This window comes from Gopherus flavomarginatus, chromosome 13 (genome assembly GCF_025201925.1).
Source record: "Gopherus flavomarginatus isolate rGopFla2 chromosome 13, rGopFla2.mat.asm, whole genome shotgun sequence".
NCBI classification, from domain to species: domain Eukaryota; kingdom Metazoa; phylum Chordata; order Testudines; family Testudinidae; genus Gopherus; species Gopherus flavomarginatus.
In genome coordinates this window covers 16,953,449-16,976,613 of record NC_066629.1, presented here as the reverse complement: position 1 = coordinate 16,976,613, position 23,165 = coordinate 16,953,449, and the positions used below count along the sequence as shown (strand labels likewise).

At 50.0% G+C, this 23,165-nt stretch overlaps 1 protein-coding gene across 3 annotated transcripts in view; it reads left to right on the top strand.

The window, feature by feature from the left end:
• Window positions 1-23,165, top strand: part of SNX19 (sorting nexin 19) — a 49,157-nt gene that overhangs the window by 7,597 nt on the left and 18,395 nt on the right. The window contains exons 5-9 of one of the 3 annotated variants that reach the window (XM_050921561.1): window positions 389-519; window positions 4,132-4,228; window positions 5,086-5,236; window positions 9,224-9,353; window positions 19,613-19,715. In XM_050921561.1, the coding sequence (XP_050777518.1) occupies window positions 389-519; window positions 4,132-4,228; window positions 5,086-5,236; window positions 9,224-9,353; window positions 19,613-19,703 (600 nt within the window). In that variant the 3' untranslated portion in view covers window positions 19,704-19,715. Of the gene's footprint in view, window positions 1-388; window positions 520-4,131; window positions 4,229-5,085; window positions 5,237-9,223; window positions 9,354-14,003; window positions 14,059-19,612; window positions 19,716-23,165 lie in introns of those variants that run through there. The other 2 variants (XM_050921562.1, XM_050921560.1) reach the window with 2 other exon arrangements.

Sequence of the window (23,165 nt, the reverse complement as noted above, 5' to 3'; positions counted from 1 at the left end):
CAGGGGACTGGACTTAGATGACCTTTCAAGGTCCCTTCCAGCTCTGTGAGAGAGGGGTGAGCATGTGTGGTGTGTATGTATGTGTGTATATATATATATAATTTTATTTTTAAAAAAAAAAAAAGCGCTGTTAAGGGACATTATGAGTCCATACCTTGTCCCAGTTAACTTCTGCTAACAGTAGGACCTGACCCTAAAGGAGCATGGATGAGATCTTTTAATCTCAAAGTGAAGGTTGTTCTGGCCATGCCACGTTCTTCTTTCTCCTTAGTAGTGGTCGATAGGCAGTTACTGGCTGAGTTGGGAGCCAGAGGACGCCTCTTTCTGGAGCATGGTATCTTCCTCCTTCACAAGGAGCTAACCACCTTCCTTTTTCCACCCCTGCCAGATTGTGCTCAATGCCATTGTGGACACTCTGAAGACAGCGTTCCCGAGGTCAGAACCTCAGAGTCCAACGGAAGAGCTCAGCGAGACAGAGGTGGATGGGAAATCCCAGACGGATGGGAAGAAGGCTAATAAGTAAGGACTCTTTTTTTCGGGTTATGCACAGCATGTTAACAGTATCAGTGGCCTGAACATAGGATAATTAGTGCTTCAGGGTAGCACCAAATGCCAGGCTTGATGCTGGGTGCTTTGAAATGGTGAGTAACATGCAGCCATCCTACCCTGTGCTGTGACTCCATTACATTTTACAAATTAAGCAGGGTCAACTTGGGTCAGTATGTGAGGAGGAGACCCCAAGGGGAACACTCAGATATTCTAGGAGTTGGTGCTTGCTGATGATAGGTGGCTCTCTTCCCATGGGGTCCGCACTGAAACATTGTATTTTGTGCTGTTGGAGGTGCAGTGCGTTGGAGGACATGCTTATATTATTGAAGGATTGCATTATGATCTTTAAACCAATGCACAAGCAGAACCAATGACATGCGGCTTCCTCTGGGGTGGAGCGCAGCTGATGTTTAAACAGCAATTGTGGCAACCGTCCACAATACTTTAGGACACAATCACAAATCCAACTGAAACTGGAAGGGAGTTTGGGGAAGGAAGAATGTAATTTCAATACCTGAGTTCTGATTTGGTCCAGACTTGGGGGTTAATCCCCACTCCCCTTATCAAAAGTTCCGCAGACTCCTTGCAGTGGCCAATGGCGTGGCCAGTGAATGCTGGAGTGTTTATCCTGTGGCATAAGCTGAGGATACTGCATGTACTTTGCTACATAAGTGTTTACTATCTGCTGTTGCTAAAGTCAACAGAAGCTGCTGGTCAACGTGGCTGGAATGCATGTGTGTGTATACACATGTATTTTCCTGAAAGGGGATGTTTTGCTTCAAAAAATTGCTCTGAATAGTGTTTTTTTTAAATCAGATTTGGAGCAATCTTGGCTGGAAAGAACATTCCTTAGCAATAAACAGACTTTTTAATTGATCCAAAAAGCAGACGGCCCTTCCAGATCCTTCAGACCTCTCTGTGTCTGCACATTTAATAGCTGGGTTACACAATCCTACTTAGGGCATTTGATAGCAAAAGGTTTTATGAACATGTTATGTTACTGTATATGCTTGTGTGTAAGTGACTACCACTCACTGAATAGAAATCTCTATTTAAATCTCTATTTAGAAAAGAAAAATTGACTGGTAGAGGAGGGCCTGTGTGTGTGCGTCAGCCAGTGGATAGGAAAAGAGCTATGCACATGAATCTGTAAGGCTGGAATTCCATTCTATTTACTATATTATTAATCGTAGAAATCTGGGGCTAGAAGGGATCTCGAGAAGTCATCAAGTCCAGCCCCCTGCTGTGGCAGGACTAAGTAACCCTAGACCAACAACCTCCCTTGGAAGCCTGTTCCAGAGCTTAACTACCCTTCTCATTAGACAGTTTTTCCTAATATCTAACCTAAATCTCCCTTGCTGCAGAGTAAGTCCATTCTTCTTGTCTTGCCTTCAGAGAACAATTGATCACCACCCTTTTTATAACAGCCCTTAACACATTTGAATTCTGTTATCAGGTCCCCCCTCAGTCTTCTTTTCTCAAGACTTAACCATGCTCAGTTCTTTTAACTTTCCTCAGAGGTCAGATTTTCTAAACCTTTTATCCTTTGTATTGCTCTTCTCTGAACTCTTTCCAATTTGTCCACATCTTTCCTAAATTGTGGTGCCCACAATTTGACACAGTACTCCTGCTGGAGCCTCAGGAGTGCTAAGTAGAAAGGGACAATTGTCTCCAGTGTCTTACATACAACACACCCCAAAATTATATTGGTCTTGTTTTTGCAACTGCATCATTTTGTTGGCTTGTATTCAGTTCATGACCCACCATAATCCCTAACTTCTTTTCAGCACTACTACTGCCTAGCCTCATTTTGTAGTTCTACATTTGATTTTTCGTCCTTCCTAAACGTAAGACTTTGCACTTGTCTTTATTGAATTTCATCTTGTTGGACTCAGAGAAATTCTCCAATTTGTCAAGGTCACTTTGAATTCTAATCCTGCCCTCCAAAATGTTTGTAATCCCTCCCATCTTGGTGTCATCCGCACATTTTATAAGCATTATCTCCACTCCATTATCCAAGTCATGGTGGTTGGTTAGGGCACCCAGAGTCTGAATAGGCATGTTGGGTTCTTTTTATTATTATTTTAAATCTGCATTTAGAAAAATGGTAACCAGTGTATAAGAAGTGGGCATATACATGTATGTGTATAGAACCATAGTAATATAAGGCTGGAATGGACCTTAACAGGTCATCTAGTCCATGCTCTCTATGCAAAGGCAAGATTAAGTCAACCCTAGAGAGTGTGTGTGTGGGGGACGGGGGGCGGGTAGCCAGAGCTGCACTGTCACTGTTGGAACATCCTGTCAGTGCTTCCCTGGGCCCAAAGCACCAGCCAGAGCTGCAGTCTCCTCAGAAGGTGGGCAAGGCAGCGTGGTGCTTGCAGGTCCCATGGTTGTCACCGACACCTGCATGCTGTGCTCACCCTGAAATCTCCCTGTTCTGGGTCAGAAGTTCCAGCCTCGGAAGCTGAGCTCCTACATCAATCTCTATGGCAACCCGTCCCAAACACTTGGCATGGGGAAACGGAGGCACAGAGAAGCGAAGTGAGTTGTCCATTGTTGCACATAGGTCAATGGAATTGCTGGGAATAGAACCCAGGAGCCCTGGCTGCTACTGTTAACCACTAGCCCATGACTGCATTGCAATCACCTGGAGTGTGTATTCTGGGTACCCACGTGGTCTGTAAGCCATTATGGAGACTTCCTTTGCAGGAGACCCCTCCCCTCTTTATAGCATGATACAAGCTCTTCTTCGGCAGGGTTTTTTCGTGGCATCTACAGGGCCATTCATGGTATGTATCCCATGCTGCTATGCATTCAAAAATTGCATAGGACTTTTGAAAATTACACCTACTGGGTGGTCTGCCTAGGGCCACTGGGGGTTACAGGCAGGGCCGGTCCTAGACCAAATGGCGCCCCAGGCGAGGAGCATCTTTGGCGCCCCCTCTCTCCCATTTGTTAAGCTTTTGAATACCTTATTTTTTATTGCGTTTTAATTTATTCATTTTTCGCTAACCTCCTAAAATGTTCTGGACCTTGGTAGAATCTCATGGAACCTTCCAGACTTTCAGAGAACGGCATTTCCCAGAATGTTGTCAGCCATGTGAACAAGGTTCGCAATATCGCAGCTAGGCTCTCACTTCACTCCGTTCTTAAACCTCCCTGACTGACTTGCAACATCCTACCCAGCGAGGGCCTGGCTGACAACATTCTAGAAGGTTCGAGGGAAATATAGTTCTCAAAAAGTCTGGAAGTTTCCACGAGATTCTACAAAGGCCAGAATGTTCGCGGAGGCTAGTGAAAAATGCATCTGCATACGGAATGCCTGAAACATGTCACTTCAGACGTTCTACTTTCCCTTTTGTCGCTAACAACAGAACCAGCAACCCAATCCCGGTGCCTCCCAAACTTGGCACCCTAGGCAGTCGCCTGCCCCTTAATCTGGCCCTGGTTACAGGACAGATCAGAGCTGGTTTCCTTTCACAGCAGAGTGGCTTTCTGTGTTCTTAGCTGTAGCTTTAGCAACTCCTCACATCAGATTAAGGACAAGGCATTAAACTCTACTCTGTCTCTCTTCCCCAGGCCTAGGCTGAGGTTCTCGTCCAGTAAAATTGCTCCAGTGCTGAGCGTGGCCGAAGCACATGAGAGGATCCTGTACGGCCTGAGGGAGGGCAGCACTGTGAGTGCGGATCCTGCCCGAGGATGCTGGTCAGGTGGCCAGGACCATGGGTCTTTGGGAGACTGTTTGAGGGCTGAAATGGAAAAAAATCTAGGTGCACGAGGGATGTGGTGCAGTGAGGACCCCATGTAGCGTATTCACTGCTTGCTGCTGCTGGAAATGGTCACCAGTGCAACGAGTTTGGTAGTCTGAGCCAAACATGAAGCTGTTTTCATGGTTAGTTCAAGAGGGGCCCAGTGCCTAGCAGGATTCTTGCCAGCCAAGCAGGAAGAGCATTCACAGAGCTACTGGGGAGACCAGGGCTGCAGTAGTAAGGGGGAGCTGCAGGTGAGGAAAGGCCTTGGTGGCAGGAACCATCTCTTTGTTGTATCTTTGTGCAGCACCTTGTACACAGGGCCTTGGCCTCTGGGCACTACCACAGTCCAAATAATAAACGGGCAGAGCTGGTTGGGGTAGGAGGACTGTTAGAGATGAAGGCAGATGTGTTGGGCGTCTAGGGCTGGTATAACAAAGGGTATTACAAGACAAGAATGAGATGCATTGGAACAGCCGGGGCATGGTTCTGGAGCCCAGAAACAGGAACTGGTGTTGCGGGTTGAAATAGAAAATGAATAGCAGCAACAGTGACTCCCTGCAGCCTAATTTTTATGCTTGTGGTGCTAATGGACAAGCCATAGTGTGCCCTGGCGGGAGCCACTGCATTCAGCAGGACTACACAGGGCAGGACTCAGGAGAGGCTATGTTTCAGGGCAGTGGCTAGCTGTTCGTATGATGCAAAGTAGTTGGATGGGGTGGGTTGCCAGTTATAGCCATCTGCTTCCCAGTGCTGTGGCCCTGACACATGGCTGTTTCCTCAGGTCTCTGACGCCTTGTCCCTGGCTGGGATGGAGTCTTTCATTCAGAAGCAGGAGAAGTTGCTGGAGGTGATGTCCAGGGAGGCCTCGGAAACCGAGGGGGTGGGCTCCACGCAGGTTCCGCAACAGCCAGTGTACCAGAAGGATGACCCTGGTAAGCTCCTGCCTGCCAATGCCCCTCCGCTGCACCCCATCACTTGGCTTTTATGTTACATGCCTCTCCCATCTTAGTCAGTCTGCTTATCTCATAAGGCCTTTGGGGTCTCCTTGCCTGTCATGCTTTTGGCACTCTGATTAATGATTGAGACAACCAGACCTCTCTGGTGCCGTGCTGGGAAGCAGCTGTGTGCTGGATTGTCGCTGGAAGCAAAGGGAAGAATCAGAGCCATGTGGGTAGGGAGTGCATGGTTCAGGCATCCCTTTGATGCTGTCCTGTGGCATGAGAGCAAGGGCTTTCTCAAAACTCCTTGCTCGTTCCAAGCTACTTAGATGTAACCTCTTTGGGTTTCTGAGCATGTCCAGCACCCATCGCAATGTGGCCCCACTCCCAGGCTGAGGTCTCAAGGCACCACTGTGATACCAGTAATAATTAATAGCTAGTGGCCAACAGTCTGCAAACCAATGAAAGCAAACACTGCTCCAGCCAGCATAGAAGAGACTTGAGGAATTTGCTACCCAGGAGCTGGAGAGAGAAAGCCATTGCATGGTGTGAGAAGGGCCTGAACAGTCTTGCACACAGTAATATTTTTAGTTGCACATGCTGAAAGGGAGTGATCCAGTCTCCCACTTAGTGCCCCCACTATGTCCAACATTGTCCCATTTGCCTTTCTCTAAAATAACCTGTTGGAGGTATGGTGCAGGAGCCAATGGCTAACTTGTTCGTGTATCTGCATCTCTTTTACACCCCGTCTGTAATAAAAAATCTGAACGACTCTCAACATTAGCACCACAATGGTCTTTATGAGGCCGCACCCTTGAAAATTCTCACCTGGGCAGATAGATGTTGCTTCTCTGCTTGACAGAATGGATCCAAGAGAAAGTGACAAAGGCAGTTTGCAGAGAGCAGAGTTGTCTAATACTTTGGGAGTGTGAGTCTGGACTCCCGTTTGCTTGGTTTTTGCCTGATGGACCCTGGGTAAATTATTCCACCTGTGTGGCCCTTGTTCCCTGTTTTCCAGGCAAGCAGGGAGGGAATAACACTTCCGGACCCTGCAGGTTGAGATGTGAAAAATGTTTATGGAGAGCCTGGAGTTCCTCTGCTGAACGTTACTATAGAGATGCATTTCCTAGAAGCAGGAGAAGGAGACGTTTAATGCATTTTAGTTTCAATATTGCATTTAAAAAAAACCCCTCCATTAAAAGAGCATTAAAGTTGCAAAGTCAAGAACTCAAAAGTTAGGAAATGCCAGAATTAAGATTGCCCGTGCAGCTCACATTCAGTCCCCTTGCGTTTTATGTGATATAATACACAGTCTTTCAGAGGTTTATAACTTGGCCAAATGTGGATGGCTTTAATGGGAACAGCGAAAGGCACATCTGTGACACTAGGATGACCTCTGCCAAATTTCAAGTCCCTGCTCCAAGCATGGGGACACTAGAGCTTCTCAACAAAACAGTTGCAAGAATATTTTTAACATGGGCAAAAGAATGTGTTTTTCCCTAGTCTGTTCTTGGATGCGGCTGAACTGTTTAAGCTGAAACTTTCCAAAAAAATTCATCTTGAGGCAGACACCCAGCCTGGAAGATTACAGACCAAATGGTTCAAGTCTGCTTAAGTTATAATCAACTGCAAACATGGTCTCATAATAGGAACTGTGGGGCATCCTTATGTATAGGTAGAGGTGCCTGCCCTGCCTCTAATGAATGTAAATATGTAGCGCCGCAGGGCTGTCAGGTCTGAGGTCACTGGTCTGCACAGAACAAATGAGACGCGAAGGGGTCGTATTTAGCTGAACTCTCATGGAAATCTTGTGTAAATGATGCTGACTTATCTGAGCTATCACCAGACCTGGAAGCAGCGAAGGGATGGAATGGTCTGGGAGGAGAGGGGGAATGTCTGCGAAATGGCTTGCCAAGGACAACCAGAGTCCTTATCTGTTGAGTAAGTGACCTGCCAGAAGAGGGGGGCGCAGTGAGGATGGCCAGCCTGTGACTTGGGGGAATGGACATGAAGGGAGTAAACAAGGTTAATTCATGATCATCTGTCCTGTAGCACTGCCTGGGTTTTTGCACGTGGTGACAGCCTACTTTGGCCCTTCTAGTGTAAATCCAAGCCCCAGAGGAATATAATGCACAAGAGGAAATGATTCCCAGAAGGACCAGGTGGCCAAATGTGAGCTGCTGATCTTCCTAGACGGTCATGTGAAAACAATTAGCATCCAGTCTGATGGGATAAAGAGGTCAGCTCACTGACAGCAAGGAATGGAAGGAAAAACCCTGTCCACTCTCTTTTTGTGCCATAATTAGAGCAGGAGCAGGAGGATTCTGAAAGACGCTCCACCTTCAGGAGAGGATGAAGAGTCTGTGTGACTGGGACAGTGAGGGGAACAGGAGGTCAGCACATGGAACCTGTGTTTGATTTTGGCCACCCATAATATGGGGAAAGTAAAGCCTCCCACCTGTGGCACGTACCCTGAGATCTAGGGGTGCGAAAGTTCTCTGGATGGGCTAACTGCAATTAAGATCTGAAGCTTAAACAGTTTGGTTAGAGAGTCCAAGGACCCTGAGGAACAGAACCAGTTACCCTGTCGAGGTCTGACAGCAACACATCCCTGCTGACGTTTTTGTTTTTTTTTTTTAACCATTCCATTCTGTGCTGGGATGCTGTTCGCACATTTCGGTGCTGGGACCAGAGTCTGCCACAAGATGGCAGCCCAGCAATGCGAACCAGCAAGCCAAACCACTGGGAAACCTCAGGGTGGGAGCAGTGAGGAGCATGCCTCGGAAAAGCCCAGCTACTCCCTCCTCCCCCTGCTCCCTCAACCACCTTTTATCCACACTCAATGAGTCCAAACTCTGGCTGCTGACATTGGCTTCCTCCTCACCTGTTCCAACCATACTGCCATCCCTGAACTCCCCGCATTGATTCCTACCTCTTACCTGTAACCCCCACCAGTACCCACCCGGTATCCCCCGCCTATGTCTGTCTTCTCGTTTCCTCTCCTGATCCCCATACCTCTCCTTCTGCCTTCTTTTCCCATTCTCGTCTTCATGCTTTTTTTGTCCGATTGGCTGTCTCTGAGTTTGAGATGCTTCCAATCCCTCCTTCAGCACCCACCCCTCCAAGTAATCTCTTCTCCTCGTCCCAGGTTCCCTCCCCTATGAACCTCTGCTCCATGTCTTGTCTCCCCTTTGATCTTGCCTTATTCTGCTTGCAAGCTGTTTGCAGGGTCCATGTCTCCTCTGCGTTTGTAAAGCGCCATGTCCGCTTAGGGGCTGTACAGAAACTGGCAGTGAGGGCAGGGACTGGGAGCCTTAATCCTAGCATATGTTCATGTCTGCCACTCTCCTCACTGGAGAGGAACTGGGGATGCCCAGCCACTTTGCCCATGCCTCCTAACACTCGGAGTGGGAATGTGTGACTAAGGAATTGGCCGTGTGACTAAGGAATTGGCCATGTGCACAATACAATGTGGCTTTATTTGTCACTAGGCCTTTCCTACAAACCACACGGATTGTACCTGGTGCTATATTGTAAACGACACCCCCAGCCCCACACCTGCAGCTGGGGGTGAAGTCGGTGGGGCTTGCAGCAAGTGACAGCAGCTGGGGATCTGGTCTACTCTGTATTATGGGGAATGCAGGAAGGGGAAGGGGGCTGGCTGGATTGGAGGTGAGAGAGGCCAAGGAGTGTTTTGGAAGGCAGGTGCTGCAGAGGAGAGAGCTCTTGTGTCCGGGCTGGAGCTAGGACTAAATGCAGATGTCAGGGGAACCAGCTGTGGGTGGGAGTGTTGTGGCATGGCCCTAGGCAAGGAGCAGCATTCTGCTAGAGAGCTGGTAATTGGGGTCCTGTAAGGAAGGGAGTCTGTGCCTCAGCAGTGCAGTTTTCCTGCTGTGACTGCAGAGCTGTGGTCTCACTCTGATGCAGCAAGCAGCGTGAATGCAAACCAACTTTCTCACATGCCCCTCTACCTCCTGGCAGATTCTGAGACGCCCCTGGCAGACACGGCTCTGGACCTGCTGCATCTGCTACTGATGGATCGCTGGAGCTGGCTCTGCACTGAGAACATGCAGAAGGTGCTGCACCTCCTCTTTGGGTCCCTGATCCAAAGGTAAGATCTCTGCAGCACTCCACATCCCCAGGGAGGAGAATGCTGAGTGGGTCTCCCTTGGCACATGCAGCCCTGGGTCATTTCCTTTTAGAGACAGGAGGGACTGATCCATAGCACCAGGTGCCCGGCTCTTGGCATGGGAGGTTTTGTCCCTGGTGAGAAGAGCAGCATGTCCAGTGAATGCTGCTTCTTGGCTCTCCAACGGGTGCTCTCAAAAGGACATGGATCTATTTGGGTTGGTAAGAGCAGCAGCCGCCACAGTAGGAATATGAGGGAAGTTACGTTAGTGGAGGATAATCGCTACTAATCTCCCCAAGCATTAATGGATTTAGTCTCCCAGCACCCCAGGGAAGTAGGACTCCCAGCTTCCACTGACACCCAGCTCCCTCTCAGTAAGGGGCAGGTCACAGCTCTGCCTTGTCTGATGTTCCAAAAAGAAATGCACACACTGTCCCTGAGCAGAGTGTGTTTGTAAACCTCCCTCCTGCAATGCCGCATGTGCGTGGCAGGTTCAGGATGTGCCAAACCTTCCCTAGTCTGGCTGGCTTAGAGCCCCGTCCTCGGCTGGCGTACACATTGAGTGAGTGCTCACTTCTCTTGTGAGCTTAAAAACATGGCTTCTTCTCTGTGAGCTGGGAAAAGGAGGGTCATTTGCTTGGTTATGTGAAGTGTCTCTTCTCGTACCATCTTCCTTTCCTAGGAGGGGATGCTTAGGGCCAAATCCTCAGCTGATGTCAATCAATTAATGCAGCTGCACTGATTTACACCAGCTGAGGATCTGATCTTTGGAGGTAAACGGCAAAGCTTTTCTAAAGAGCCAAAGCTCAGAGCCTGGAAGCATTTCGTCTCATGCAACAGATGTTCCTCAAGGACCATGTCAGGTGAGTTTGTCAAAGCCCTTTCAGGCTGGAGATTCTAACAGCCACTGGAAAGTTGGCTCCTTTTCGAGGAAAGAGGAGAAATGCTACAGCTTCTCCACAGTGGGCTTTTCTAGCTGAGCAATGAGCTGGAACCTGATCCCTGTGTGTGTGAGCACAGAGGCACCAGGTCCTGGCACTGCACATTATCACCTCCTACTACACTGCGTCCCAGTTACCCACGGAGCCTGCAGTGCCTACTCCTTTTCTACTAGAGAAGTGTTCACGCGCTAAGCACCTGACTGGCTCTGTGACTCGTGCCTAAACTGGGGATCTCTGGAAATACCCTGAGCAGAGCTGTGTTAGGAGGGCTGCGTGTGCAGCCCCTCCATGCAGTCTGTGTTAGAGATTCGGGGTCAGACAAACCTAATGTCTCCATGAGCCTTTGCCTAGTGCCAATGGCCTGTTTTACTGCCCAGATTAGAGTGTTCTGCGATGTTTTCCCCTGGAAACAGAACTGAAACAGAGCTTCCAGTCCAAAGCTCGGCACCCTTTAATTGTAGGATGAAGAAGGAGGGTTTTGAGTTAGAACCCACAGATCCGAACCCCTACCCTCTGCAGTTTGTGTCTGGATCAGATCCAAAACTAGAAGGGGCCTGTACTTCCCATCCATGTCTGATGCGACCCAGAAGGCTGGGTTGGGCGGGAGTTTTGCAGGGTCAGCTGATCTGTTACCAGGATACTGATGCTATCGATTAATTGCTCGGGCTTCTCTCTCCTTTGCTGTTCTGGTTGACATAATGGGCACCACGAGCAATTGGACGGGGCCTCTTGGCACTGTTCAGCTCTGGTGTGGGATGAGAGCTGGGGTAGAGTCAGAGGAGGAGTGTGGATGCTCTGCTCTGGGAGGTCAGCTCTGGTGTTTCTGCAGGAGCAGTGCTAGTTGCTTGTTGGCTCTGGCTGTGACGGAGTGCTATGATGGGGATCTCCATTTGTCTGTGTTCTTGGCATTGCTACCTGCCACAGAGCTGACAGCAGCCTGCGTTTGCCTCGGGGTACGTCTCTCCTGCAGATGGTAGCGTGATATGCCCAGGTATACCTGCATTAGCTCTCAGCTAGCTAGCACAGCTCAAAATAGTGGTGAAGACATGATGGCGCTGACCCTCGCATGTGCTGTACAAGCCCACCCAGAAGCCTGGGTATGTATTGGTGGTGCTGACCCGCATCAGTGTCCATGTGGTTGCATCTTCACTGCTATTTTTCTTCACGTTGGCTAGAGCGAAGCTAGTGTGTGTATGCAGACACGAGCTGCATCGCTCAATTGCAGTGTAGATGTGCTAGCCACGCCCACTCAGTATGGCACTGTGTCCCCCTCTGGTGGCTGGGTCACATATAGAGCTTCGGCTAACCAACGTGGGTCTTGTCTCTCGGGCTGTAGAAGCTCAGGGTTTAAGACCCAGGTTGGGTCCCTGAGGACAATGATTCAGGAGTTTTGTGTTACATGGACTCGGGTTGGAGGCATTTCACCAGTCTTGTACCCCTAACTTGATTGAACAGGTCAAACCTAAATACAACTGCAGCCCTGACATCCTGACTCTGGTGCAGACTGCTACTGGGTAGCCCTAAGAGGGAGGAGAAGATGCTAGATGCTGTTTCTGTGGCATGAACTATTCGATCCTTGGCAGCCCCTTTCTCTGCTAGTGTAGACCAAGCACAGGGATAATCTTAGCAGATTAATGCTCCATCTAGTCTGCCATCCTGTTTCCAACAGTGACCAGTATGAGCTACTGGAGAGGAAGGTGCATGTAACTTTTTCTAGGCAGTTAAGGAATAACCTCTCCATGGGGGTTGAGGGGGAATAACTTCCTTCCTGACCCTTATTAGTTGGTTTATGCCCTGAAGCATGAAGATTTATATAGAGTCAGATGTACAGCCTGTTCTGCTGCTTCTGATGCCCCCAGAGGGTTCCTTTCCTGCTTCACAAGATTCCTCATTGGGGTGTTAGCACTTGAGAGGGCGTTGGTGGGCGCTGCTGCTTCAGAATTGCCTCCCACTGCTGTACACTCCTCCTGCAGCTCTTGTATGGTGAGGAACATGCTGTTCCTGGTGTCTTGATGCAAATACCCACATGGGCATTCCAGCTTCTCTCCAGCAAGTACCAGAATTCCTCCTTTGCAGAAGCCATGCAGCTGAATGATCCAGATGCAACAGGCCGGATCCCCCTGCCTGGTGCAATAGTATTGAAATCAGTGGAATTGCACTAGGGATGTCTTTACCCCCCTCTTTACACCCACATTCTTCTATCCTTTGGTGACTTGCAGCAGTTTCTCATTCCTCCCCGGTTCCCTCTCTCTCTCTCTTGGTCTGTTCCCTGGCACCAATCTTCCTGTTTACACCTGAAATTACAAGAAGTGTCCTCTGCCAGATGCTGTTGCTAACTAGTAATGATTCCTCTCCTTCCCCCCAGCGAAATATCCCACCCCACCCTTCTTTCCCTCCTCTCCGTGGCTGGAATATTTGCAGCTGGAGCCAGGGGCTATAAATCTCCCCTGATTGTCAGTTTCATGGCAACAGGAGGCTGGAGGAGAAAAGCTGGATGACCGAAAAAGGTATTGTTAAGTAAAAGGGAGCACAGGCGTGCATGTCTGCAGCGGTGCTGAGTGCATCCAGTTGTGTAACATGGAGTGGTCCTTTTTTGGAGCCGCAGGGAGAAGCGGGGTGGGGGTCGGGGGCAGCTGGGAATTGAGACAACCCTTAGCCAAGAAAAGATTCCAGTTTGTACAGCCCTCTCAGCTTGTGTCTGTAAACAAACCCTCAGCCCCGCTCCAAATCCGTGCCCCTCATTTATTAAACTGTCTCTTTCCTCCCTTGGATCAGCAAAAAATGTTCCTAGCCCTAGGGGAGGAAACAGGGCTGTGGTCCTCCCTGTCGGGGTGAATTCAGAGTCTGCATAGGGGCCTGTCTGCAAACGGAGATGGGGCTATTCTTGGCTTCTGAGGTATCGTTACAGGAACTAGAAGCGTTTAGACAGTCCAAGTCCCTTTTTGAGTGGGTGAGTCAGTGCAGCAATATAAATACAGGCCGAACACACAATGTTGCCTCTCCTCATCCTGCCCTCAAGCTGTCCCCTTTGGCAACGGTTGCCACTGTGTCAAAGAGACAGGCGCCACGGTGATGGGCACAGTGAGACAGCCTAGATCCAGGGCACTCTCAGGGCTCCATCTTAGGTTCTTAGCCAGTGGGAGAAGAGATGGGAGAGCCTGGCTTCAGGTCTCTCAGAACCAAGTGCCCATACATGTGCCCTGGGCTCGAGAGCCAGCTCCATGGGGCGTCCAGGAACAGAGCCACCTTTGGATGCCAGAAGATTAAAACAAATGAATCAAACAGGAAAAGTGTGTGGGGGGGGAGGAGGTGTTTGTGGAACCTTTTGAAGACCAGGGTGAGGTGGGAGCTTGGCTTGGCCTGGCCTGATCTGGCCACCATCAAGGCCTAACCTGGAACGAGCCCCTTGCTGAGGCAATGGTGAGTCCTGCAAATGAGCCACTTAAATAGATTTAGTGCTAGTAGTGATCGGTTCTGGGCTGTGGGCATGTGCCCCAGGGCGCTGGCTAGTGGCCATGAATGTTGGAGACGCACCATCTCACGTCCTACAGAACAGCCACTGGGAGTGAGCTCCAGTCATCTCCAACCTGACTCCGCTCACCTCCCTCTGATAAAGTCTCTGCTTCGCCTCTAAAAATGCCCCTGCTCTCTGCCTGTGGAGTTTGCTGGCATCGCCTCTTGTGTTTCCCAGGCTCCGCAGTGCTGTGATGATCAGGGGAGGCTGAAAGATTCTCTGTGGCGGTGAAGGTGGCCCAGCTATAAAATGTGTGGCGATTAGCCACAAGAAGAGCCTGGTGCTCGCGTGAAAGAAGTGTGACATGTGGCTGTGCAAGAGATCATGCAGTGTGGGTGCAGCAGGGGCTGCCGCATGGGTGCAACAAGCATGTGTGGTCAGAGCAGTGGGTTTGGGATGCAGGCTCCTAGCATGGGTGCCACAGGACCAATAAAGGGTGCTGTAGGCCTGTGGTCCAGGACAAATAGGGCTGCAGTGTGGTTATTGGGGTGGATGTGATTGGTGCAGCAGGCTTGGGCCATGTGCTCCCAGTGTGCAGAGTTCATGTGTGCTGATTGTACCGCTGTATCTGTAGTGTGCAGACTGTCTCTGTGTGTTACTGCAATGGCAAAAGGGATATGGGTGGAGGGAGCAGAAACCCTAGAGCAGTGCCCTGAAACCCTGCTGATGAAGCTAGAGAATCCTGAAGGCTGGTGGCCACCTACGGTAGGCTCTAATGGAGCCAAGACTGCCTGAATTCTGACGGCCCATGAGCTATGTCCCATTGCCAGTAGCGCAGGTATCAGGAAGCCCCGATGACTAGGTCAATAAGTCCGTACTCACTGGCTGTTCTGTGTCGTGTCCCATGGCCAGTTCCTTGGTCAGCTTGCTCAGCTCCTCACCAGCCACCACTGCAGCCCTTTGTATTGGGTCAGTGAGATTCCCGCGGTCTCTCTTGATACTACCACAGGGTGTTGGGTGGCCACAAGCGCTCCTGCTGCTGTGATAATTTTAACCATCTGGGAGGTTTTTGCTCAGATTTTTCCCTCTCTGGTGGGTTTGCTCCTTTCAGCCCGAGCGAGAGAAGCGCTCGCTTTCTCTTGCAGAGCATGTCTACTTCCAAGTAGATGACTCTGGGTGAGGATGGGGATCTAGAGACGAAGTGAAATCTGGACAGATTCAACTCCATTCTCAAGGTGAGCCTAAACCTCTGACTGCCAGAAGCTGGGAGAGGGAAGACGGGTCAATCTCTCTGTAATTGCCCTCTTCTGCACACTCCACCTGAAGCTCTGGTACTCGCCATTGTTGGAGACAGGATGCTGGGCTAGATGGACCATTGGTCTGACCCAGTCTGGCCGTTCTTATGTTCCAAGACTCTGGATCTAAACACCCCAGTTTTGGGAGAACTCTGGATCCAGATCTGATCATTCCCCACTGCCCTCTATCTCTAGCAGGTTTTTTTTTGTTTTTTGTTTTTGCAATATGCTGTTCTAGTAAGTCATTCCCCACCCCTTCCTGAACATCAAGAGAGGCGAGCATTTTATACGACCCACTAATCCAAAGATAAAAGAGATTGTCTCATTACATCCTGGCTGTCTGCAGTTGGTAACCGGAGCAGAGCTGCCATGCTGAGGCTCGGAAGTGCATGTGTATATAAGGGAAGCATGGGCATATGCAGTCAGCTTTGATGGTGTCAGGTTCCATGTGCCTTTATAGAGGGCATGGAGCAGGAGTTAAAATAAATGAAAAGCATCCCTGGCTTGGATCAGCATCTCCTGTCCTGATGCTCCCTCGGTCATATGCTCGCATGGCTCTTCCAGATCTCCCCCCTGGCCTTTGTTCTCCTCCTTCAGCACCTTTATAGTGTGCGCTGGATGCAAAGGGATCCATCCCTTGCCATCCCTGGGGATCAACATCCCCTGTTTGTCCATAGCGGAGGAGCAGAGCGAGTGAAAAATGAGCTGTGCTAGGAGCTAGCCTAGCTAGATCATTGATGAGTGGGACCAGCCAAGTGGTCTTCAGGTCTGCATGAGGTTTAGACTGGGAATCAAGGTTCAAGCAAGAGGTTGACTCAGGGAAAGGGTCTGGGTTCACCACCACTGAAATCTTCCAAGCTGCCCCAGTGATGTTTAGGCTCTGAGTGGCAGGAATCTTATGAGATCACTGCCCTTGCCAACTTTCCACCATTTTGGATGTTGACAGCCTCGTGGGCTCGGTTATTCTGGTGTGGATTCTATCCATTGCTGGTTCTTCCAAAATTCCATCTGGCCTCTGAGCCAGGATTGGGAAACAGAGTCCTTGTGGGGTTGGATCCATCCTAGAACCAGACCTTAAGGGAGACTGCAAACCATCTGTTTGAGTCCAGGCCAGGGGGATGGTGACAAAGAGTTGTTGCCATCTGATGGCTTTTTGGATAAACTTTCATGAAACGAGTTTGACAGGTATCAGTTTAGATCTCAACCATCTCTGTAGAGGGGTGAGAGAGTTGAATGGCCCCTCTTATCCCGGGAGGTGGTCGGAGCCAAGGGGCGTTGGTGATGGATGGAGAAAGACTGTTTTGCTATTGCCTGGGTGGTCCTTGTTGTATGGATAGATGGAGGGCATTGGCACAAAACTTTTTTTTTTTTTTTTTGGCTATTGAAAACCCCCCAGGACATGCACACACATGTGTGAGCTGTAATCCTGTCTCAATATTTATCCCTATTCTTTTCCTGGGTGGGGAAATTAGACATAATTTCTAGCCAGTAGTGAGTTTGCCCAGTTATAAGTTTGTTTCTTGGCTTCAGGTTTGTTCTTTAGATGCCATCTCTCTTGCTTTGGCAGGGTGAAGAGGGGTCACTGGCTGTGCATTTCTCACTGTGGGCATAAGGGGGAGCTGCCAGCCAACCTGTGATTCTCTCCAGCTGATTAAAATTTGGAAGGACCTGGCAGCTGTGCAGCTGAGGGTCTCTTGTCACTAGAAGGGGCTGTAGCTGGGATGGTGCTGAAGGAGCATGCCCCATGCTGATCAAGGCTGGGTGGTACATAGAAGTGACAGCTGAGAATGGATGGAATAAGAAGAGAACAAGGCTGCGTGGACACTGAGCAAAGGCAGGGTTAGATTCACACTAATGGGGTCCCAGATCCCAACACCCTAGACCTTCTGCAGGAGTTTGGGTCCAAACTTTGTAATTTGGGCCAGTTCCCTGTTGATATAATGGATTCCTGGAAGTACACTGCTTCAGGGTCAAAAGAGCCACACGACACTCACCCAGAAAAACGTTCTCTTGATCCAGTGTACCATGCTAACTGGCACCAATGGGTATTAAACAAGACCTACCTAGAGAGTTAGTAGCCCAGGGGTGGAGGGGAAGCATTGCCCACTTTTAACGACTGAGGCCTGTGCCCTCCCATTTCTCTGTGTAAAGCAGCTCAGTTGTATCAGAGCCTTGCCCTTGTCTCACTGGCCTGCTGCTTTCTGTCTCTGATGTGGCCTGGGATATGATGAGTGACCAGTGATTTAAAGTCACCATCCTTGCCTATAATTGTCCAGGTGGAGGGGTGGGGGCTGAATCAGTGTGTGGGGTCAGACGTTGGTTTGTGGAAGGTAGGAGCAGAATTAAATAAAGAGCTGGCATGCGAGACACACACACACCTGGATCGCTGATCTTTGGAGTGACAGATCTGTTAGAGATACCTGGGCTGTTGGATGTAGCACCAAGATGAGGCCTGTGGTTGTTTGAGGGTGGATGAACAGTCTGAGGGTGTGTGGCTGGTAACAGCTGAAGCGCTGCTCTGATGATGCTGTCGTGTCTCTATCTCTACCCTCCTGTGAGCTGGAGGAAGTTTAACTTAACACCATTCTACCCTTAAATCTCCTTATTTCACCCATGGAAGTTAGAGAGGGAATCCAGCCTATTGCTGTCGACCATCTTAGCCATTCTCTTTAGCCAGGTCCATATTATACCTTATACTCTATTCTCTAGTATTTTATCCAGTGCTAAATCTCCCAAATAATGGGATGGATCCTGCTTCCTGTCGGGGAAACTAATCAGAGTCTTCCTCCATCCCCATGTCCAGAAACCTCACCTGCTGTTCACTGGTTGAGTCTCCCCTTATTACTCCTAATTTTACCCTGTTGGGCCACCCTAGACCAGTCCCCTCTCTCCTTAGTGCTAGTGACACCCACAAGCGTGCATGGTGTGTCCTCCCCAATCCAGAGATGCGATAGGGGTACCCAGACACAAAGCCTGGCCCTTTAGCTCAAGCTGTAGAGACTCATGCTTTGAGTCCAAGATCTTTCTTGTGTTATGCACCCTGAGCCAAATTCTGCCCTTCCTCCTGCTGATCTCAGTGGGGTGTAAGTGCAGGGAACCAAGCCCCACCTGTGTGTCACCACTGCCCTCTGCTGGCTAGAAGGCCTGCATGTGCACATGGCCACATTCCCTTCCAATGGTGTGAGGTCTGGAGAGGTTAAAAACTTGGCCTTTAGTGCTGCTCATGAAAATGCTGCCTTAGGTTGGACAGTGAAGGCATGTGGCTCTGGAGCTGGTGGTCCTGAGCTCTGTCCTTGCAGATGGCCATGAAGCTACAACAGTTGATGTAACCAAGGATGAAGCTTTTCTCCTTCAGTTGTTTTTCTTCCTAGCAGTGCCATTAAAATAATTTGCTTTGGGGAAATCTCCCTCCCTGTCACAAAGCTTCCTATGTTCTAGCATTCCATTGCTGCCCTCTCCAACTTAAATATTAACCCTTCCCCTCCCCCCAAACACACACACACCCAAGTTACCTGCCTCACATGACTCTTCCTCCTCACTGAGGTGGGTTTCTCTGGGCCGCCCGTGATAGCTGTAGCGTCTTGGGACCCTGCCCAGTTCCAGGTTATTCCAGCTTTTATTATTATTCTTTCAAACGGTGGCCCAAGGGCTCATTATACCTGCAGCCTGGGATGAATATGTGGCCGGAGGGAGTAGGAATTCCCCGCCTCGCCCCTGCAACCGGCATAGAGGCCTTGCCCTGGGGCTGTCCATTCCCACCCAGGCTCTGTTCCATTCCCTTCCTGGCCCTCCGATCAGCCTTGGAACTGACCACGATGGAGGTCGCTCCCCACTGAGGTAAAGTCACCATGAAGAATGAAGCCCCTGGTTGCCAAGACAACCATTAAATTGCCATCACCTCCCTGGCCCGTCTACCCCATCAGGTTTCACCTCTGTGCCTCATCTCAGATTGGGTTTTTAGCTCAGCTGGGTGGCCAGTTTAATTAGCCCTCCCCCCAGGGGCTCTGCATTGGGAAAGCCGGCACCCTGGTACTGCTCGAATGAGAACGGGGCCAGGCAGCTGTTCACACGAGAGTGGGTAAAACTGGTGGGAGAGGAGGAGAGGATGCACCACTAAAATAGGCTAGGCAAAGCACCAGGGAGTTGTATCCACACAGCAGCTTTGTTCCTATCATAACTAGGTGCCTGTCAAGCTTGCATATCCACACCTCCCTCTGTACTGGTGCATTCTAGGGAAATCTGGACGGCTGTCCCCCAGTGCCTCAGCAGGGGATGGAGCCTGGAGGGCCACAGGGAGTGCCCCAGGGAGGCAGTGCATCCTGGGATGTCCCACTACTCACGGAGCTGGGAGGAAGACAAGCTGGTTCACAGTTAGGGGAGCCCGTTAACACTGCAAACCAGCCCATGTGTGTTACTGGACGACAACCTTGTGCCAGGGTGGGCCACTGATGAGGGTGAGCGTCCACGCTGCGAAATAGAGCTGTGCAGAACACCAGCCACAGCAGCTGCTGAGTTGTGCTAACTCGAACTGTGCCCTGTCTCCTTCCCCAGGCCAGCCAACATGAGCCTCTTCCTCATCCCATTTCCTCATGGTGTTCTTCTCATCTTGGTAACCAACAGGGGGCAGTGGTTAGTGCACTGACCTGGGACTTCAGTTCCCTGCTCCCTCCACCCCCACCCCCCGACAAGACTTCCTGCATGACCTTGGGCAAGGTACTTAGCCTCTCTGTGCCACAGCTCCCCAGCTGTACGATGGGGATAATAGCACTGGGCTGTCTCCCTGGGGGAATGTGAGGTTTAGGTACATTAAAGATGGAGAGGCACTCAGATACTGTGGTGATGGAGGGGTAGGGGGGATTATGTAAGTAATCTATCTGGATAGAGGAGAGCAGTGCTGGATGGTCTCTACTGGTCTCTGGATGGGAGAGGAAGTGCTGCAGTATCTGGGCTCAGTGGAAAGCTTTCTTTTCTCCTGTGTGGACTGGTGATGAGCCTTCTGACACCGGGGGCCATGTGAGGGCTTTTTGTGAGCAACTCAGGCTGTTCTGGGCTGGCTCAGTGACTGTCCACACCCATCCCTCTGCATCTGGGATAGGACCCAGCCTCAGTCCGTCTAAGTCAAAGCGCTATCCAGCTTCCCTGTGCCATGTCTGAGCTTCTCAGTCAGACTCCAGCCTGGTTTTGAGCCAACTTGGGATCAGCCTGTGGTCTTGTGCCAAAATCTTGGGACTTTCCCAGTTTCCTGCTGTAACCACTAGAAACACTGCCTCCTTTTACATGACCCACTGAGAGCTCGGACATCACTATGGCTACATACCGTCTTGAGCACGATATTATAATAGCTCTTCTGGCTTAGGGACATAAGTGGGTATAAAGTATGAGATCTCCTAAACCATTAGGGCCAGAAAGGATTGCTGCATGCTGCTGGAAATGAAAATCCCAGCCCCAACTTGTCTCAGGGGAGAATGCTGCAGGTCAGGAGTGAGTTACATCAGCAGAGCTGTGAGTGGGTTCGGGGCTTGACCAGCAAAGAGTGCCACTGGTAAGAATTGAGGTTATGGCCAGAGCTGTGAGGTAACCTGCAGAATTAGGGCCATTAAACTTCAAGTCGCTGCAGTCAAACGGACCTCATGGCTTATTCTGATATCAAAGCCTCTTTGCTGATGGTCCTCCCCTCATTCAGTGGGGAACACGGCATGCAGCTGTGGTGATCTCCCGAGGTGATTAGGGACTGGCTGTCCCTTAGACTCTCTCAACTTGGTGTGCTGACAGGGGCTGCTGTATCTTCTCCCTGCCCCCTTGGCTTTGGGAACTGGGGCTGGAGTGGGTTGATGTCAGTCCAGCCATCCTGGGCACCTCTGAAAATATGAGTGTGATTCAAGGAGCTCATAACTTCGGGGGTTTGTTTTGTTTTTCAGTCTCTCTCACTAGCTCTTTCTGCCAGCACAGCTGATGAAAACAAATCACTTGGCAGCCTCCTTGCTCCCCTTGACTTTATACAGGACCACAGATGCACAGCATTGCCTGACCCTCTCAAACACCTCTCGCAAACCTGCTTGCTCACACTGCCAGGCTTTTTGGATGGGCCTAAATTCTTGGAGCACCTGCATTTTGTAGCTCCTTGAAGGCTGGGAACAGATGGCCTGAGGCAGGTGATTCAGCAGCTTGTCTGCCAGAGCCATCTGGAACACAGGGAAAGAGAGCAGAAGCGAATATCCAGTTGCGGAGACTGCAGCGTAGGCCTCCGCAAGGATCTCTGCCTGCCCTCCTCAGATGAGACACAAAACCAAGGTGCTTCCCTTTTATGACCGTTTAAGACCCTGTGGCATTTTTAGAGGGCTTTGTCCTGGCTTCTGTCCTGTCCAGATTGCTAGATGGATAAGTAACATTCCTCCCCCCCGTTGGACGGAGGCACTGAGCAGTGCCACTAGCAGGCTGCTGGCTGTGGCATCTCTTCCCAACACCAGAGACTGGAATGAACCTGAGTCTTGCTGCCTTTAGGATGTAACACAAGTGATCCAAGTGACTGCACAATTCTTTTCACAATAAGGACACTTGCAGCCACTCTTTCCCCATGAAAGAAGCAAGAACTTTCCTGCTTCGAAAGCTGCACAACTACTTGCGCTCATGTTGCTTTTCCTAACTCATGTGCATGGCCCCAGGATGCACAGTGCTGGGTGCCCTGAATAGATTCAATTGGCTCGTCCCTGTTCTGAGAGGAACCATCTGCCTAAGACAGCACTGGCTCTGTAATTGCTTTGGGAGGACTTAACAGGACACTAGCTCCCAGTCAGCTGCAGCTCCTTGGACCATGGCTGGTTATCACAGCCAAGCTCTCATCACTGCTAAACTAGAGGTAACACTTTTGATTTAGTTGGGGATTGGCCCTGCTTTGAGCAGGGTGTTGGACTAGATGACCTCCTGAGGTCCCTTCCAACCCTGATATTCTATGATTCTACTTAGCATGAAAATAGCTCCCTTGCTATCCTTCCCCAGCCAGGAGGGATGCAAATAGAGCCCAGATGACTGGTGTTACAGTCTGACTTGGTTACTCCCACTGGCTGTTCAGCAGCGAGTAGGAGCTAGAGGCATTTATCCATGCCCACATAAGCAATTGATGCTACTGCAACCTGTTTGGGGAAGGATGGTGTCGCGTGGAGAGGAGAGTGCTGAGGAGGACTCCAGACAACCGCTCCGCAGAGGCCTGTCTCTTAGTTTTGTGTCTCGCTCCATACAGTGTGTTGAAATCCCATCAAATTGAATTCGAGGAGGCAGGGAGAGGTTTTGTGCTGGTCTTGACTAGCTCTGAATGGGAAATGTGACTGTTTCACTTCCTTCCTGTCCCACAAAACATGGAGAAAAAGCAACTAAGCCATGCAATGGTCCCAACATGTGAATCTTAAACCCTAGCTGGTGCCAAGCTTCATTTCCATTTGACTTTAACTTCTGGGAAAGGCTCTGCGGTAACAGCCCAGAGGTCATCTGCCCATCAGGATGCTGGAGTTTTTATTGTGATGTGGCCACCTCTCCACAAAGACCTAAACTGAGAACCCGCCAACCTTTCCCTCCTGCCCAAATTCCAAGGAATTTGGATGCAGAAATCCATCAATAAACCCTCTTTCATGTAAAATCACTTGCTGTCCATGAATGGTGCAGAAAGGCCTGTGTTTGACTGGATGGAGGCCAGGTTCTGGGCCTGAAGTCTCTTGTTCCTGCACATTAACCCAATGAGTCCAGGATTCTGAATTCAGAGGGGAGTCTGAGAAAGTCTGGAAGGAGTCTAGATTGCTTATACCAGTGCAGATGTGCTGTGCCAATGTAATATGGGCTTACATTGGTTTGAAACTGGGATCAGCCACACTGGTACAGTGCATCTGCACAGGGGCGGAAACACAGGCACAGCTACATGGTATGGCTTGTAAATTACACGATCTTAGACTCTTGTGCAGACTGGGGGATTGTGGTGGAATCTGTGTATAAGGGAGTCTACCTTACACCATCTTCCATCTCAGTTTGGCCCAGGTACCTATTTCTGTTTCCCAGGATGAGCTCTGTATGACAAGAGGAGAGAGAGAGAGAGAGAGAGAGAGAATGTGTGTGTGTG